Source organism: Kogia breviceps, chromosome 10 (genome assembly GCF_026419965.1).
Source record: "Kogia breviceps isolate mKogBre1 chromosome 10, mKogBre1 haplotype 1, whole genome shotgun sequence".
Classification (NCBI taxonomy): domain Eukaryota; kingdom Metazoa; phylum Chordata; class Mammalia; order Artiodactyla; family Physeteridae; genus Kogia; species Kogia breviceps.
In genome coordinates, this window is record NC_081319.1 from 76,427,913 (window position 1) to 76,446,982 (window position 19,070).

Consider the following 19,070-nt stretch of genomic DNA (forward strand, 5'->3'; position numbering starts at 1 on the left):
AGAGTCTGCCTGCCAGTACAGGGGACACGGGTTCGAGCCCTGGTCCGGGGGGATCCCATGTGCCGCAGAGCAGCTAGGCCCGTGCGCCACAGCTGCTGCTCCTGAGTTCTAGAGCCCATGAGCCACAACTACTGGGCCTTGTGTGCCACAACTACTGAAGCCCAAACGCCTAGGGCCCCATGCCCCGCAACAAGAGAAGTCACTGCAGTGAGAAGCCCGCACACCTCAACTAGAGAAGGCCCGCGCATAGCAACAAAGACCAAAAGCAGCCAATAAATAAATAAATAAATAAATAAATAAAATACTTTAATATGAAATCATTTGTCAGCAAGCTGGGAATAAGATAATTTAGGATAACATTGGGGAGTGAGGCACAGACAAAAGGTAAATTTTGAAACACAGAGATGGTAAGTATGAATGAGGTTCCACAGTAGACAAGATCAGGGAACGGGGCACCCTGAATACTGGCTGGTGGGGAGAGGAAGACAATATGGAGAAAGGGAAACAATTAAGACTTCAAAGATAATCTTTCCCTATTAGAGTCCTATTCAAGAGTCACTAAAGAGATCGCACCCAGCAGGTAAGGAATGGGCACATGCATACACTGCTGGTGAGTACTAACTGGCACCATCTTTCCAGAAGATAATCTAGGAATACGTATTACATACCTCAAAATTCTTTATACCCTTGACCCAGCAATTCTACTCCTTGACATTTATCCTTAGGAAATTATGTCAAACTACAGGTGATTTGGTTGGTTAAATAAATTTTGGTATCCATACAACAACAAAAATAAGCTCGCTAAAAATGATATTATAAAAGTCTATTTATTGACATGGAAAGATGTTCATGATAGACTAGGAAAGTAAGTAACAAAATACATCTGAATAATCAATACAGATATGTAAATAGGCACAGAATGTCAAACGTCACCTTATCCAAAAGACTTTCCCTAACTACTCTATATCCCTTACCCTGTTTTCTTTTTTTAGGCACTTGTCATTACCTAACCTGCACTTGTTTACTTATTGACTATCTTCTCCCATTTCATTAGAATAAGGACCTTGTCTGTATAGTTCCCTGCTATACTTCCCATATCTAGAACAGTGTCTGGCACTTTTTTGGAGATCAAGAAATACTTGTTAAATGAACGAACAGAAGAAGGGAATTTGGAATAATAAACACCAGGTATTAGTAACAATTGTGTCTAGGTGAACTGACTGTGGAATTGTGTGTATGTGTTTATTTTTATGAAATGACCTATTCGAGAAAGAAAATCTCAAACCAACTATGCATTTTAAAAAGAGGCAAAGAAAGAAGAAATACCAAGGACAGGCAGGAAACAGAGCTTGTAGAGAGAACATTCCTTACTGCTGAAATGAAAATCCAATTGCAACATATCCTTGTTAGCTTCAGAGAGCCTGAAGGCTCACTCAAGTCAAGATGATAGATTATCATGGGGTTGGTGCATAAATGGAACCCCAAACAATGTGTAAGTCAGCTACAAATGGTCAGAACTTTCAAGCTCTTCTGTCATCAAAGGCCCTGAACTCAGTGATCCTGATAAGAATAGTATTACCTGGTTGAGAAAGAGAACTCTCCCAGGAAGACATGAAAAAATTAGAGCTTGGTTGACAGAGAATACAGAATATCTTCTTCTCTAACCCCCAACATTAACTGACCATCTACTATGTATTATATATACCAGATGCCATGGTATTCTCAAGAAGCTCTCATTTAGTGGAAGACACAGGCATGAGAACAGGCATGATCTTAATCATGTTTTCGATAAGAGAGAATGGAATGAATCTTATAAAGAAACAAAGTAATATACTATGGGAGTGCTAAAAAAGGGCTGACTCAATCTGTATGGAATTCAAGAATTCTTCACGGAGGTGGTAGTATTCAAGTTGGACCTTAGTGGATGAGTAGGGTTGGGAGACAGGCTAAGAGGATTATTAATGCAAAATTAGAGCGGCACAATAGCATAATGCACATCTGGAAAAGTCCAAGCATTCTAAGGTGGCAGGAGTATAAGGTGTAGTGTCATATTTTTTGAGCACTACCCATCTGCTACGTGCCAGGCACTGAGCTATGTACTGGGGACTATATAGGAGAATGAGACAGATATGGTCCCTGATCCCTTGAACCTTAAAATCTAATTGGGGAACACATGTAATTATATAATTACAACTGCCATAAATGCTAAGAAGGAAAATGTCAGGTATTATGATAGTGTATATCAGACAAATTTAACAACCTGGAAAATGAAGGAAGGGAGTCAGGGAAATAATTTAATCTGCGATCCGAAGATGAATATGACTTAGTTAGAAGACAGGATAAGAAGAGTGGGTTTCGCATGGTAACCAGAAGGAGAAGACACAAAGACATTAATGATGAAACATTTAAGGAATGAAAGTATCAGTAACGAAATTACAGAGAGCAAAGGAAAAAAGAGGCATGAAATGAGGCTGAAGAGGTAGGCAAGGAAGTATCTCAATCACCAGCTGAATATGGAGAAAGAATTAAGTGTAGCAGCACAAGCAAGAACTGAAGGTGGCTTGAACTTGGATAGCAATAGAGATGATGAGATGAATGGAATTGAGATTTACTTTGGAGGGAAAATTGGCAGAATCTGTAATTGACTTGGTGTGTGGAGCAGTTTGGGGGCGGAGCACTAAGAATGCTCTTCAGGTTGTTGGCATGAAAACTGTTGGATAGTAGTATCATTCACTGAGATGGGTAACAACAGAGGAAGAAAAGGTTAGAGGGAGGTTGAGCACAATCTTAGTTTACTTCAGGAATATATTGATTTTGAGGTGTTTATGAGACAATGAAGTAGAAATAGTGAGTAGTCTGTTGGACACTCAGATTTGAACCTTAGAAGAATCACCTGAGCTAGAATATAAAACGGCAAGTTGTCAGTATGGTATTTCAGCATAGGACTGAATGAAATGACCTAGGGAGAAAGCAGAATTCTAGAGAATTAGGCTAGAACTGAGCCCTGAAGAACTAAAATATTTAAAGATCAAGAGATAAAACAGGAGCAACTAGCATACAGGAGGAAAATAAATGTGACAGGAGCCAAGGGAAGAAAACATTTTTTTAGGGGACAGTGGTTCCCTATATCAAATACTGATTTGAGAACTGAATTTGAGGCTGTACAACAGTGGTGACCTTGTTGCTAAACATGAACCTACAAAATGGCATTACAAGTTATGAGAAAACTAGAAGCCAAATTGGAGTGAGTTAAGGAGTAAATGCTAGAACTAGAACATGGAGGGCCCAGGATTCTACTTTGTGGGCAATGGGGAACTGCGAAAATTTGGAAGGAGAATACCATGATTTGAACTATGCTTTACAAAGATAACTCTAGCAAGAGTAAGAACAGGTTGGAAAAGGATGCTAAGAAAATGGTTAGTTAGAAGGTTTCTTTAGGAGTCCATGGAAATAAAAGATACAATAAAAATGGAAAAGTTGAGTTGTTACCTTGCTGTTGGAAAAGGAGTTTGAGGACGATGACACTTTTTCTGGGCTCCTGGATTTTTCTGCTTTCCCAGTCTTCTCTGTAGGCTCCCTACTGTCATTTGAAGACTTCTGAGATTTATCCAAAATGTTAATTCCCAAGATCTGAGCCACTTTGTCCAGTTCAGACTGCTTTTTTTCTGCCTCTTCTGCCTCTTGTCGAAGTTCTGCAATGTCCTTCATAATGTTATCCTGAAGCCGACTCACCTCTACCAGGAGTGGGTCTTTGTGACCATCCTTCTCCCTTCGTTTCTTACGCAGCATTTCCCCTGAGTAGTCAAATGTCAACAGAAAGAAGCACAAGCAAAGTTAACAAGTCATTCTTCAGTCATAAGGACTAATTCTCAAGACTTTATGGTCACAAAATCTTTCTCCATAAAACATTCTAAAAGCAGGTGAGACTTGCATTCCACATGGGCTGGTTTAGTTGAAGCTCCTATGGAGGTAAAGTGATTGAGTGATTACATTATTTCTTATGTAAGGGTTATTAGCTAAGGATCTATGGACAGGTTTCAGGGAGGCACTGCATGAATCCCTGAAAGGGTATATACAAGTTTGTGTGCACGTGTAACTATGAATCCCATGGCTGTCCTCTTCAGAGAACTAAAGAATTATTCAGAAGGCAAAAAACATTCACATATTTGACTTTATCTGAATTAAGGACCCTTCACCAACACCTCCACTGAGTTTTAGGTTTTGCCTCAAGCTCACCTAATGTTATCTCCTATTCCAAATTGCAGGTCCTCATGAATTAATCCTCACAGTATTAATAACTAAGTTTCTCATCCCTAAACAGCCCGAACCCAAACAGAAGAAATTATATCTTCTCCCACTCTCTACTCTTCCATGCTATCACCAAGCTGTAATATAGAAGCCTTGCTAGGTTCTTAGTGTATATGTGAATTCCTAAAAGCATAGATGAAGAGGTGGAATCAATAGAGGCATCATGGAGCATCTTCTTGTGCCAAAAAGGAAGTACTCAAAAAAAGATGGACACAGGAGTCAACTTAAAGGGGGTCTTACTGACCAAATCTGGGGCAATTTAAGCATGAAGATAAATAATAATAGTATAATCTATTAAGAATCCATGAGTTTATACTGTTATAAATGGACAGATAAATGGGGGAGGAGGTGTGGGTGGAAAGCTCCTCCTCATAGTAGAAAGCCAGCTAATTAACGAAGATGGAATGATGAAATTAGAAAATTACTATTTAACAACCATCATAATAATAACTGATTTGGGCAAGGATCATCAATGAATGCTAAAACTAGCGGGCCAAAATTTGAGGAGTAACTGAATATTCACATAGTCTCAAAGTTATCTTCCCTATAAGATACTTATTAACTGAAAAGGGTAAAATAGTAACCTTACAGTAGAGAAACTTGGCAGATGCCACCTTAACCAAATGATCAAAGTTGACAACACCAGTATGGGACAAATCAACACCTGATATGAACTTAGCATCACTTCTGTGATGTTCTTGCCAAAAATGCATAACCTGAATTTAATCATAAGAACACATCAGACAAACCAAAATAATTAAAGGACATTCTACAAAATATGTGACCTCTTCTGGAGATTCGGGAACTACTACAGATTAAAGAAGACTAAAAAGAACATGAAAACTGAATGCAATGTGTAATCTTTCATTTTCTTTTGCTTCAGGACATCATTGGGACAACCGATGAAATATGAGTAAGATCAGTAGGCTAGTATATTACTGTTAATTTTCTAATTTTTATAAGCATACTATGGTTATGCAAGGGAATTCTTTGTTGTTAGAAGACACACTTAAGTGTTTAGGAGTAAAGGAATACATATCTACAACTTACTCTTAAACAGTTCAGGAAAAATTATATACACATATGCACAAACACAATTGAGAGAGAAAAATGGATAGGGCAAATATAGTAAAATGCTAATAATCATGGAACCTGAGAATTCTTTACACTATTAATGCAACTTTTCTATAAGTCTAATTATATCAAAAATTTTTTGAAAGTGAAGCTTCAGTGTCAATGAACATGTCACATGTCTGAGAATCCCCAAAGCTCTCCATTTGGGTCTCCTACTAAAGTTACAAAAGGAAGTCATGCAAAGAAGTGTCTGATACCTTGTTGTTTATGAAGCCGCTCCAACTCGGTCCTGAGATAGTACATCTTCTTCTGGCGAGCTTCCCGGTCACTCTTCAGCTTTTCCCTCTCTTCAATAACCTGCAAAGTACAAAATGGTAAGAGATCCGTTAGCCTCCAACATCCCTTTTCTATCGTTCTTTTCCATAAAACTTCACATTAGATAATATCTGAATGCAAGAATCCAAATGCCTGCACATAGAGGCTCTGACTTTATAGTGAAGCTGATATTTCATTCCAATCCAAGTGCCAGAATAGAATTATCCTTTCCAGAACTGTACTGACCAGAAAGTACTTTTTTCATACAGGAAGCACTACACTATTAGACAGTAGTTCTGAGCCCAAAAGGAGCCATCAAGAAGGTAATTAATATGTGTTACGGATGAAGCACTGTGTTAGTTGCATTACATATATCATCTTATTTAGTCATATTATGTTTCACAGTAAGAAAATTGAGGTTGCAAAAGACTAATATAACAAAAGATCATATAGTAAGATGATTTAAAATCCAGATACGCATGCCCTAAAGCCCCTGATCTTTCAACTGTATTACTCACCTAATGGAAAAACAAATATGGTTTGTCCGTATAAGGAGCTCACATGAAAAATCCGTGTATTGTCAGCCCTGACTTATGTACTAGGTTTTTAAACGTAAAGTAAAGGGAAAGCACTAGTCTCCAGACAGTGTGTCTGAAGTCTTAGGTTTTGTTGTATGGAACGTATCTTCCTCTTTCCCAAGACTTAAAAAAAAACCCAAAAGGCTGAAGTTCAGGGCACCCAAGTACCATGGAAAATTAAGAGGTGTTTTTTGTATTCTCAAGGATTAGCGAAATTTCTGTTCAACTGCAAAAAAAATGAGATTAGGTGATTAGGCCTACAATTTTGCCTTTTCTACTCTTTTCCTCAGGTCTTTTACAATTTATTTATTTATTTATTTATTTATTTTTGGCTGTGTTGGGTCTTCGTTTCTGTGTGAGGGCTTTCTCTAGTTGTGGCAAGCAGGGGCCACTTTTCATCGCGATGTGTGGGCCTCTCACTATCACGGCCTCTCTTGTTGCGGAGCACAGGCTCCAGATGTGCAGGCTCAGTAGTTGTGGCTCACGGGCCTAGTTGCTCCGTGGCATGTGGGATCTTCCCAGACCAGGGCTTGAACCCGTGTCCCCTGCATCGGCAGGCAGATTCTCAACCACTGCGCCATCAGGGAATCCCTCTCCTCAGGTCTTTTTTATTAGCAAAGCAAATTTACACATATTACAATTTTATCATCCTTAGGTCACCTTGTTTAACAAAATGAGTTTTTAGTTATTAAGGACCTGTAAAATTAACAGTACATATTAATTTTTCTATTCAAAATTCTTCTATTCTGTATTCCTCATCCCTACATAATTTTTACCTACTGCTCTAAAGCATCTAGAATTATTATATCTTTACCCCAGCCACTGCTCTTTCTATAGCCTGGGAACCCGATGAACAGTATAAAGACTACTTTTTAAAAAAAAAGTATAAAAACTACTTTTGACACTATAAAAACTTTAAAAAAAGTATCAAAAAATATTATTATTCCTGGACTCTAAGTTAAACCAGAATAAGCAAAGTTTATTTCTTGGTTTAATTACCAAGCAACAACTAGTTATTAGTTTTAAAACCCCATAATCACTACAGGAAAAAGATCCAAAACTCACTGGGATGAAACATAGATTTCCTGATTTCTCTTTCACCCAGCCCAATTTTGGTTCCTCTCTCCCTGATGAGGTCATATTAAAGACTTCAAGGTTCCCAGCTCCTACCCATAGGGTCCTAAGATCTTCCCAGACCTTAGGTAGAGAAATAAACATAAAAAAGGAAAAATGTCTAGCAATCACAGTGGGACCTACGGCCAGACTTTAGTCTAAATGAGAAAACATAAAAGAATATGGTAAGACAGCAGTCTCTAAAGACTGCCTTGGGCCTTGCAAATTTTCAGCTTCCTCTAAAAGACAAAAATTTATGTTAAAATAGAAGATTCAGGCACAGGATGCCCAAAGCTAATATTCACCTTCTGTTTCTGGGAAGCACGGTTCTTCTCATCAGAGATCTTCTCCGGATTATATCTTATGAGTGATGGGATGGACACATGGACAGGCACTTGGGCAGGAGGAATTGAGCCCAGCACTGACTCCTCCTGCTTGGGCTCATCAGGAGTCACAGTGGGGATCACACGGAGATTGGGACGGCTACGGGTAGCTTGTTTGGTAACTGGCATTATCCTGTGTGGTTCAGGTAGAGGGTGGTTTGAAGGTTGGGAGGCAGGGTACATGGGCCACCTTGAGGCTGCATATGCCATGTAGTGCCTATAGGCATCAAAGGAAGCAGGGGGAATGGCAGGTCCCTGGTAGTTTGGAGGTATTCGAGCTGTAGCAAACTGAGAGGCCCTTGGCATATGAAACTGAGATAAAGAAGCAGGGTGTGGAAGTCTAATTGGGGCAGATGGGGCTGATGGCAACATGCACCTGACTGCAACAGATGACTGAAACCCACTGCCAACCACCTCAGGTCCTGCAATATGACCCATTGGATGGTCAGACTTTAGGAACGGGGGGCTGTTTTTTGTGAGCAGGTAAGGATCCACAGGGGAGACTGGGTGTGGATGGGATACCTCTGGGGAATGGGTATTGCTATGGTGTGCCTCTCCACTCTCCAGTCTGTGAGGATCTGCAGAGCGCCGATCAGCTGAGAAACGGCGGTCAACTGAGGAACAGCGGTCTGCTGAAAAGTGCCGGTCAACAGAGGAACGGCGGTCAGCAGAGGAACGTGATGGCTTCTTGCCATGAAGTCGTTCCTGGGTGCGTGCAGCCAGTTTACTAATTTCTGCTACTCCAATATCCAGCCCTATGGTCTTGAGCAAGTCATGAATCTTCGCATATTCTGGACTGGTCTCTTCTATTGATTCTAGCTTTACAGCTGGAGCTGAAGAGGGTAGGGAGCTTCCCTTCTGCCTCATAACTTCACTTTCAGAGCCCCCAAGGGGCTTTGGTGGAGATTCTGCCTTTAAATCCTCTTCTTCATCCCCATAGAGAAATTTCTCCTCATCCTCAATGTCAGGGAAGCTACGTCGCCTCTTTTCGTGTGTACTGGTAGAATCTGCTAACATGCTCAGAATGCAGGAGAAACCACTGCCATCCTGGCTAGCTCTCTCATGAGGAAGCAAGAAGTCTGTGTGTCGCTCTGGTCCCTCAGCCTTCATATCCAATTTTTCCTTGTGGCACAGAAAACTTCCAAACTTCTCTCTGAGGGGACTGCTGTCTTTGGGTATGCCAGGGAGGGGGCCCCATTGGTAGAGGTTGCCCTGAGATTCCTTCAGGGTAGTCTCTACCATAGTTCCCTTGTTGTTTTCAACCTCTGAGGCAAAAGCAGCAATAGCACCACTTAGTGGAAGAGATGAGTGTCCAGAGTAAAGGGAGTGATCCTGGCTGGAGCTGGTACTGCTGGAAAAACTCTCAAGCTGCAAAGACAAACATAACTGAATTAGCCTCTACGTAGAATCTCAGAAAACTAGTAATTGAGATAAATACTTTTTTCTTCTTGAATAAATAGGGAAAAGATAAATGTGGATGAAAGGGAGGTCCTTAGCCATGTTCAAGATTTGGGTTCCCGTTTCTCCAGATGGTTCTGCTGTAGCAGGGGGAGACAAAAAAAAGCAGATTGAGTCTTCATTTTTGCCCATTTGTTGTAGTCTTTATCAAGGAATTTGAATTCAAAAGGACTTTAGAGATGCCCTAGCTTACTTGCCTTCTTTTTTATGGATCCCTGAAAGAAAAAAACATAAAAGCAGAACTACTTTGGTTGAAGTAGGGTCAGGAAACTCTGTTAACCCTAACTGATTGCCTTCCCTTACTTCCCTAAGTGCACTCAGGCACTTCTTCAGAAACATTTAGCTCCTAAAGGGACAGATAAAAACAAGTGCTCATGCCTGACCATCTTTTCATAAGTGAGAAAAAAATATCAAGGTCCAGAATGGTTAGGTGACTTATTTAAAAATCACACAGCAAGTTGGTGGTAGAGACGGGTCCAGAATCAGAATCATCTGATTTCTGGTCTACTGTTCTACCACTCATACGTTTTTTTCTTCTCTTTAAAGAGAGATGAGGAAAATTCAGATCAGCTCCTCCCTTCGCTCTTCAAACTTCATTTCCAAGAAACCCATATTCAAAGATCCTAAAGGACTATCCAATTTAGAGGCAAAAAAAAAACTTTGATACTCTCCAAAATGTCTGTTTAGAAAGCCTAATACTTGACAATAGAAGCCCTCTATTGTTGCATTATGAAGCCTACAGTTTCCTTTGGAGAGTCCTGGAAGGTATGGCTCATAGGCATAACAATGTTGGTCCAACACATATTCCAAAGATACCTTAGGGACACAGCCCCCATGAAAGTAACTAGGCTTTAAAATATTACAGGGACTAGCAAGAGACCCTAGAAGAAATGCAGCATAGACCTGCATGGAAGGCTCCATGTCCACCTCAATCCGCTTTTTCAGAATTGACTTCTTGGGCATCACAGATACTTCCTCTGGCCGATGTAAAGAATATCCTGGCTCCGATGCTGTTAGGACACCTGACAATCCAGGGATGGGACAGCCAGTGCCATCACCATCAACTCCCACCAGTTCCTGACTCAAGCTCCTACTTCGTTCCTCCTCTTCCTCTCGCTTTCGCCTGGCAAGGTCCAGCTCTCGAAACTCAGGGTCTAAAAACCTAGGACTCGGGCTCCGTCTACGCTGTCGATAGTTGCGGGCCCCCGATGTAAAACCTGGGTGATCACCTCCCATGCTGTGTATCTTCTCTGTGTCATCATAACGGGGCCGTTTGGCCTCCCGGCTCCTTTCCTCAGGTCGTATAGAGTAGGAGCCTTTGAGTTTGTCTCTATTCCGTTCCGTTCCCCGCAACAGCTCATCATGACAACTGACATGGGGACTATAATCAGATCGATGCAGGAAAGTTTCTCTTGCTCGGTAGTCCTCGTCAAGTTGTCCCAAGAAGGGACTGAGAGGTGCCTCCTCCCGGGAAATATATCGTTCAAGACCTCGAGAGCACTGGGAACTTCGAGTGAAGACAGAATCATCAGTCAGGTCATCCCTGAGAAAAGAGACAAGCATCACTGAATATAATGGACCTAGTCTCAGACAAGGCTAAGAACTGACATCTGGCAAGGGGGCTATAGAATGCTTAGAACAAAAGACAATAATCATGAAGTCCAAGAACAAATCTATGTATATACATGGAATACTTCTTCTCCCTTTCCCCAGGGCACAAGCAGCTGTAGCCTCTAACTAAAGGAAGATACTACTAATGTATCTAGACAGAATTCTTAGGCTAATCTCTTTGATTAGACTTTGGGGATGCACAGTATCATGCTAGGGTCTGGGAGATGCAAAAACACCACTACCAGACTACAAAGAGACATGGGTTACCCAGCTTCCAACTAGCTAAATTCTAGCTCTTTGCTACTAAAACTGTGGTCTGAATCAGCAACATCAGTATTACCCAGGAATTTTTTAGAAATGCAGGTTCTCAGGTTCCACTCAGGCCTACTGAATCAGAATCTGCATTTTAACAAGCCCTCCAGGTGATCTGTATGCACTTTAAAATTTGAGAAACACCAGTTCAGATCAATGATTTTCAAGCTGTGTTCCACAGAGATTCTGAAGAGTGCTCAGGAGCTGCCTAAATGAAGGAGGTTAAGAGCCTGCATGGCTCTGGGCCTTCCACCTCACTCAAATCATACTGGTCCCAACTTTATCTGTTTATTAAATAAAATTCTATATAATATTTCCTTTGGAAAAAAAGAGTTTCACTGTGGCGAAAAAAATTTTTTAACCATTGATCTATATACAATTGGCATGATTTTCTCATAAGTTTTAGAAGGTTCTCCAATGCTTTGTTTTGCTGGCTCATATATTAAAACCCATAAAACTCCCTCACAGCCTGTTTTGTTACCCTCTTTCCTGCCTTGCCTGGATATCTACAAGCACTCTGCTAATCTTCGGCCCAAAAAAAGAGTATGTGATGGTTTATCTCACTATATATTTTTATTTTATATAAATAAAAAGGTCTTAGACTTTCATGGCATGAAGGTAAAAATACAGGATGGGACATCTGTCCTTTGAGCACAGATCTCTATACCATGCACAATATCCTAATCTTTTTGGGCACTATGGTCAGAGTTTCTATTGCCCCCTAAAAGTTTCTGACTTAAATCACAGATAGAAATAAAGATCCCCTAGCACTTTAAGCATACCGCTTTGAAAAACTAACATGTCGCTCACATTTCAGAGTGAATTACTGTCCAGAGGATGGTAATTATTGCTGTCTTCTACATGCTAGTAGCTACTTCTGTTTTTTTGTGAGTTTTGAGAACTGACTTTTTTTTTTTTTAATAGTTGTTTTCCTATTTCTGGGACTAAGTAGAACATCCAAGAGTTGCTTTTTCTCTTTCACCAGCCCAGCCTTTTTTCAGTTTTAGACCTGGGTAACAGCTATAAATAACTTTATGAAATACTATAAAGGATAAATTTTATCACCTCCTCTATAAGCATGCCACCTATGGGAATTGAGGTTCCTGTTATTCACCTCCTCCCTAAGAATTTGGGCAATTTTTAGGTCCCAATGTACTATGAAATAATAGGAAAGAATAAGAATGACCAAGGATGATCTCCGAAATCAAACATAACTAGAGTAAACCATTTTACTCTGTAGGTTTGTCAGCAATGAAGACATCTATTTCCAGGGAGGAACATCCATGAATTGAGTCACTCCACTGCCAAAACACCATCTACCATACATAGTCTCTGATCACATTAGTGTAGAGGAAAATCACAGGCTCCATGGGTAGTGGAAAGTTCATCCATGCTGCCACATTCTGCTCCTCACCAGAACTATTACATGTCTCCACCAAGCAACATACTAGCCCAAGATCTAATCCAACATTAAATATCAAGAAGCTAGAAATAATGAAATTGCTCTCAGAAAGACTCACTCCAAACTTGCAATCTCCAGCAAAAGGAGGCAAAAAACAATGAAAGAAGGAATAGCAACAGTTAAAAGAATGAGCTATCATGTAAATACAGGCAGAAATCAGGTTGATTAGAAGTTCACGTCCTCCTTCCCCAGTTCTCCCAAAGGATAAGAGAGAGAACTGGCTGCAATAAAAGTGAGTCCTAAAAAGGGCCCCGATCCCCTGCAGCTCAGAATAGTCCACTGACAAACTCTCTCTGAAAGCTTTGGTTAAGTCCAACTCTTTCTAAAATAAAATCTACTTAAAAAATTGATTGTTCAATGTAGGTGATGGGTACATGGAGGCTCAGTGTACTATTCTACTTTTTCTGTGTTTACAAATTCCAGAAAACAAATTAAAAAAACATATAGTATACATCCACATAAATTTGTACACCAATGTTCATAGCAGCATTATTCATAATAGCTAAAAAGTAGAAACAACTAAAATGTTATCCATCCATCACTGCTGAATAAACAAAATACATACAATGAAATTATTATCAGCAATAAAAAAGGAATGACGCACTGTTATATGAAAAAACATGAATTAATCTTGAAAACATTATGTTAAGTGAAAGAAGACAGTCACCAAAGGACCACACGTTGTATGATTCAATTTATATGAAATGGCCAGAATAGGTAAATCTATAGAGACAGAAAGTGGATTAGTAATAGGCTTGGGGCAGGTGGTGAGATTAATAGCTAACGATAAGGTAATAATAATAAAACTGATCATAGTGGTAGATGTACAACTCTATGAATATGATAAAAGTCACTGAGCTGTACACTCTAAATGACTGAACTGTATGGTATGTGAATTGTGGCTAAATAAAGCTGCTTAAAATGTATATAAGGAAAAAAAGAAGTCCTCCAGAACCCAAACTTCCCATTATTTTCCTCTGCTGAATCCCCAAAATGCCTGAAGAAAGCTGTTTGCTTCTGTCTGTTCCCTAAGGCAAATCAGAGGGAAAAAATTCTACTCCCTCAACCTACGTCAGGGCAAGGAGGAGTTAGAAGACGAGAATTCCATGAATGGAACGTATAATGTGCATAGTACTTTGATAAACAAGGGAAATCAACCTCACATCCACAAGTTTTTAGAAGCTAAGAGTCTTCATACATGTTCACATTCCCTTTTCAAAATAAGTTACAATCCTACACACAAGAGCAGCCATGGTGAGGAGACTGATAACCCTTGATTTGGCTATAACCCAAACCAGGTATTAAAATTTAACAAATTCAATATGGGAAGAGAAAGAATACAGGGTCTCAGGAAAAAAAATAAACACACACCTACATACAAAGGATGGAAATGGCTCATTTCATTAACTGAACACTGGACTCACAGTCAAGAAGACATCTTGAGAATGCCAACATTCCTATGGCCTGGTTATAGCCAACAGTAATTATCCACACAAGCTATATTGAGCAAGAGTGCTGGGGGCAAAAAGTCTAAAGAATGGCCTGGGACCTCCTTTTAGAATCTTAATCTCACTTTCTCTAAAATAAATTTGTCTCTCTGAAACAAGATTCGTGAAAGAAGATTACTACCTCAAACATCCTAAGAGGAAATTTTTAATTTTTATAACTTAAACAGACAATTGGCTATCGGAAGCACACATGCATAACAAAGTTTATGGAAAAGGGAGGTGATACCCCAGAACTAACAAGAGGAAATGCTAAAGTTACCTCAAAACCTCAGCAAGGAAGGAAGAGAATCACACCACGTACCACCTACTCGGACTGCCTACTCAATCATCTCCCAAAATAGCAGCAGCCAGAAATGCAAGGGCTGTTGCCTCAATTAATAGTCACACACCTTGAAACTCAGAAGTTTCAGTGTTATATGACTGTCCCGCCTTGCTTCACTACATTGAATAGCCACTGAAGCTTTGAAGTAAATATTACCAAAGGGCAGCAGTGCTCCTCACATTTCCTGCCCAGCTGTCCGCAACCTGCATGCCTATACTCTGTGCACTACTGCATGGACAATCTCAGTTTGAAAGAACATTATATTGATTTACTGCTACTGCTAAACATTTGTGAAAACTCCTAGTGTATGGGGCAGAGACCATTAATAGACATGGTTCTCAGCTCTCAGAAAGAGTGCCCTCCCTGTACTCCCATCCTTACTCTTTTACTTTTATGAGGTGAAAAACACCTAATGTGATTATTTACTTCCCAGATATACCTAAGTTCCTAGTACCTGAGATCTATATTTAATACTATGAAGTATTAAATGCCCTTCCTCAGCCCTCAGTGGTTGTAAAGTAATAACTGAAATTAAACATTTTAGGGACTTCCCTGGTGGTCCAGTGGTTAAGACTCTGCGCTTCCAATGCAAGGGGCAAGGGTTCGAGCCTTGGTCGGGGAAACTAAGATACCACATGCCACACGACGTGGCCAAGAAAATATAAAAAAGAAAACACACATTTTAAAAGATCTCTCACTTTCTAATAACGCGTATGTGTTTCATATATATATATATATATATATATATAACATGAATTTAGCTAAACCTTTTCTTTTTAATTAATTAATTTATTTATTTATTTTTGGCTGCGCTGGGTCTTTGTTGCTGCGCGCGGGTTTTCTCTGGTTGCGTCGAGCGGGGGCTACTCTTTGTTGTGGTATGCAGGCTTCTCATTGGGGTGGCTTCTCTTGTTGCGGAGCATGGGCTCTAGGCACGCAGACTTCACCAGTTGTAGCACATGGGCTCAGTAGTTGTGGCTCGTGGGCTCTAGAGCACAGGCTCAGTCATTGTGGCGTACGGGCTTAGTTGCTCCGCAACATGTGGGGTCTTCCCGGACCAGGGCTCGAACCTGTGTCCCTTGCATCGGTAGGCGGATTCTTAACCACTGCACCACCAGGGAAGTCCTACATAATTCTTTCAGAGTCTACCCCACTGAGAAAGCCTTTTCCAATGTTATACTTTGTACTGGATGTAGGGTATAACTTCAGTGCTGTCACCACCCTTTCAAATACATCATTCAGAAAACAGCAACATTTCTACCTTCAAGCACTACTATTGTGTGTCCTGTCTCCGATGAAGCCTACCTGTCCACATCCTCCAGATTATCCACTGGTGACCCCAGTCGATCACTAAGCCGCCGCCGTTCTGGTATGCCAACACAGAAGTGGTCATTGCCAACAGTGATCCTTAAGCTCTGTTCCAAAGAAGAGTCAGAACGCAGACCAGGAGAGCGTCTCTACAAAAGTAAAAAATAACACAACACTCAATAAGGTCAAGATATCTCCACACTCAAAAATGTTCTCCTCCCTAGTCACAAAGCTGTGGTCCTACAAGGTGTGAAATGGCTACGGTTAAGATTCTGCTCCAAAAATAAAGGACTTTAAAAAAAATTATCATTTTTCTTAGATGAAAGTCCATGCTTCCAACCCTCCTAATCAGTGACCTCTTATTCTTTAATTTCCTGGTACCAGGCATGGGGCTAGAGGAGTGAATTAAGCCTGCTCCCAGAACCTATACATTTCTAGTAAAGGAGGCAAGCCAAAAACAGGTTAAAAAAATAAAGTACTTCTGATAGCACTATAAAGTGCTATAAAGTCATTAAAACACAATAACATGAAAGAGATTGGGGAAAAGGAGCTATTTCAGATAAGCTGGTTAGAGAAGGCTTTCTGAGGTGATACTATTTAATTTGAAGCCTGAATGATGAGATGTCAGCCTTGCAAAGAACAGATGGAAGATGTTTCAGGCAAAAAGAACATGCTCTGTAATGAGCTTAGCATGTTTTGGGCAACAGAAAGGTGGCCAGTGTGACTGCAGCAAAGTGATAGGAGAAGATAGGCAGAAGCCACAGTTAGGGAACTCGGATTTTATTCCTAGTATAACAAGCCACAGAAGGGTTTCAAGCAGGGGAGTGATATGATCTAACAATGTTACTTCCTCCAGATGCTCACATTGTTCATAACCCTCATCTTCTTTAGGTCTTTATTAAAAGTCACCTTCCCAGAAGGCCTTCTCTGGCTAACTTATCAAAAATTATAACTCCCTTCTGTTTCTCTTAGCACTTAATCATATTTAACATGCCAAGACTTTTTACTTCTCTATCGTATTTATTATCCGACTCCTGCTGTTACAATATAAGTTCTATGAGGGCAGGGGTTTTTGACTGGTTTGTTCAGGATTGTATCCCCAGTGCCCAGAACAGCATGGTAAACGTTCAATAAATACTTCTCAAATGTATAAAATGAAGGTCTTTAAAAATCATTTTGATTGCTGGGTACAGAAAAAACTGGATGGTAACAAGAGTGTAAAGGAGCCTAATGTAATAACCTGGGCAAGAAGTAACAGGGTTTAGACTAGAGTGATGGCAGCAGGAGGACAGTTTGGAGGATGTATTTTGGAGGTAGAGCTGACAGGTTAGATAGATGAAGTTATTCGTATGGATTGGGAGAAGGGAGATGATCACTGTTTCTGGCTGAGCAATGGGTGATGTCAATTACTGAGACAGAAAAGACTGGAGCAAATAGGTTTTGCGTTGGAGAAGAAAGGGGAGGTTATACAAACTAGTAGTTTTCTGTCTTCCTTACTTTCTCGGTAGAGACTAACATTCAGATTACACATGCTCAGCTACGAAAATCTTAACACAGTGACAAGTCACCTCATCTATGACCAGAGTTCCCAGATACTGTTAGAGAGCCACTCGGTAAGACAGAAACTTTGTCACGGGTTTGTTTGTTTGTTGTTGTTGTTTTTAAAGATTGGTGAACTGATAATAAAAACAAATTCCAAAACACCAGATTCTGCCAGGAGGCTCTACTAGGAAGGTGGTTATGGTGAGAAATCAATATTACGTCTAAACTAAACTTCTTAACCTCATGCTCTGTCCCTTTAGCAGGGAAACATAACAGTTAAAATCAGGGTGTTGGGAACCAGGCAGAGATGAACTGAATCACACTCCACCACTTCTTAGCTGTGTGGTCTTGATCAAGTTACTTAAACCTCTCTGAGTTCCACAGTTGTTAGATAAGGAGGAACCCTCACCTCAAACGGTCGTTAATGTTCAAAGAGAACGTGTAAAGTGAAGGGCTAAGCATCATTCCTGCCACATAACTAGGTAAGTGGCAGCAGCTATTACAATGACTGTGGGTACTCACACTTCGATTTCGGAGATGCAGCTCTAACTTAGAGAGCTAACAGTTTACACTCCCGGTGTCTACCCTGGAACTGTGTAAGCCACCCTAACTCGCCACAAAGACATTTCAGCCATTCCAAGATCCAGGGCGCAGCTCAGGTCTAGGGGGATACAAAACCACGGAACTCTGAGGACACCAACTACTGAAAAAGTACCAGGCACACGGCTTGGAGGAGATTCCCCTTGCCCCGGCAAACTTTTCCACACCTCACCCAGAGTGAGAGAATCAACCTATTGCCAGGAAATGCAGCACTGCCTACCGACCCGGCGCCCGGGCGCGTCCCGAGTCCGTTATTGTGCAAATGAAGCTCCAGGGGCTGACCGGGAACCTCCTGGTTTGGGCGTCGCTGAGGGGGCCGGGGGGATGGATGGCCTTCGATGTGGGGACCCCGGCCTGGAGGCCTCGGGTCGCCCGGGCTGCGGGCGTTTCTGGAAGCGGGAACCCCGGGCGAGAGGACTGCAGTAGGAAGAGAGTCCGGGTCGAGGGGTGGGATTACCCGGCTGCCGCTGTCGCCTGGATGGTCTCCGCGGCCGTCCCGGGCGAAGTCGGCGCGAGACTCCCCCCGGCTGCTCCCTCGGAAACCGGCCGAGCCCGGCGGGAAGAGTCGTCGGCCCCGCGGCGGCGGCGGAGACGGGGAGCCGCGACGGGCCCGCGGCGGGGACGGGGAGAGGCGACGACCCCGCGGCGGGGACGGCGAGGCCCGGCGGCCGCGGGGCGGAGACGGGGAGCCGCGGCGACCCCGCGGAGGGGACGGCGAGGCCCGGCGGCCGCGGTGCCCTGAGGGCGAGCGGGGTCGGCGAGCCGGCGTCCGCGACGAGGAGGAGCCGGAGGACGGCGGCGAGGTGCGGCGAGACGGGCCTGAGGAGGAGCCGGAGCTGCGGCCGGTACGCGGGCCGCCCCCGCCGCTCTCTTTAGGCCGGTGCGAAGAGACGGAGGAGCGGGAGCCGCTGCGGTACATGGCTCCGGCAGCCGCGGCCACGGCGGCAGCTCCGACCGGGGGCGCCCTGGACGCGGGCCCCCAGCGCGCCGCCGCAGCTGCAGCCCGGGCCGCCACGGCCGCCGCGCACCGCCCCCGCACCCGGAGCAGCCCCCTCCCCTCCGCCCCGCGCCGCCCCTGGGGCCCGGCCGAGCGCGCCTCCGCGGCCGCGGCTGGCGGTTGGAGGGCGCGAGTACGCGCCCGACACACCCCCCCCGCCCTCCGGGGCTCCCTGCTCC

At 42.4% G+C, this 19,070-nt stretch overlaps 1 protein-coding gene across 2 annotated transcripts in view; it reads right to left on the reverse strand.

Moving 5' to 3' along the window:
- Positions 1–18,870, reverse strand: part of ZNF318 (zinc finger protein 318) — a 31,470-nt gene extending 12,600 nt beyond the window's left edge. For both annotated transcript variants that reach the window (XR_010835107.1, XM_059075812.2), the window contains exons 1-6: positions 18,352–18,870; positions 15,750–15,901; positions 10,133–10,772; positions 7,694–9,139; positions 5,640–5,739; positions 3,490–3,794 (exon numbers count right to left, since the gene is read on the reverse strand). Coding sequence is in view for 1 of the 2 variants with exons in the window: in XM_059075812.2 (XP_058931795.1) it covers positions 3,490–3,794; positions 5,640–5,739; positions 7,694–9,139; positions 10,133–10,772; positions 15,750–15,901; positions 18,352–18,813 (3,105 nt within the window). In the remaining variant the exon portion in view is untranslated. The remainder of the gene's footprint in view (positions 1–3,489; positions 3,795–5,639; positions 5,740–7,693; positions 9,140–10,132; positions 10,773–15,749; positions 15,902–18,351) is intronic.
- Between the last annotated feature and the right edge of the window lie 200 nt (positions 18,871–19,070).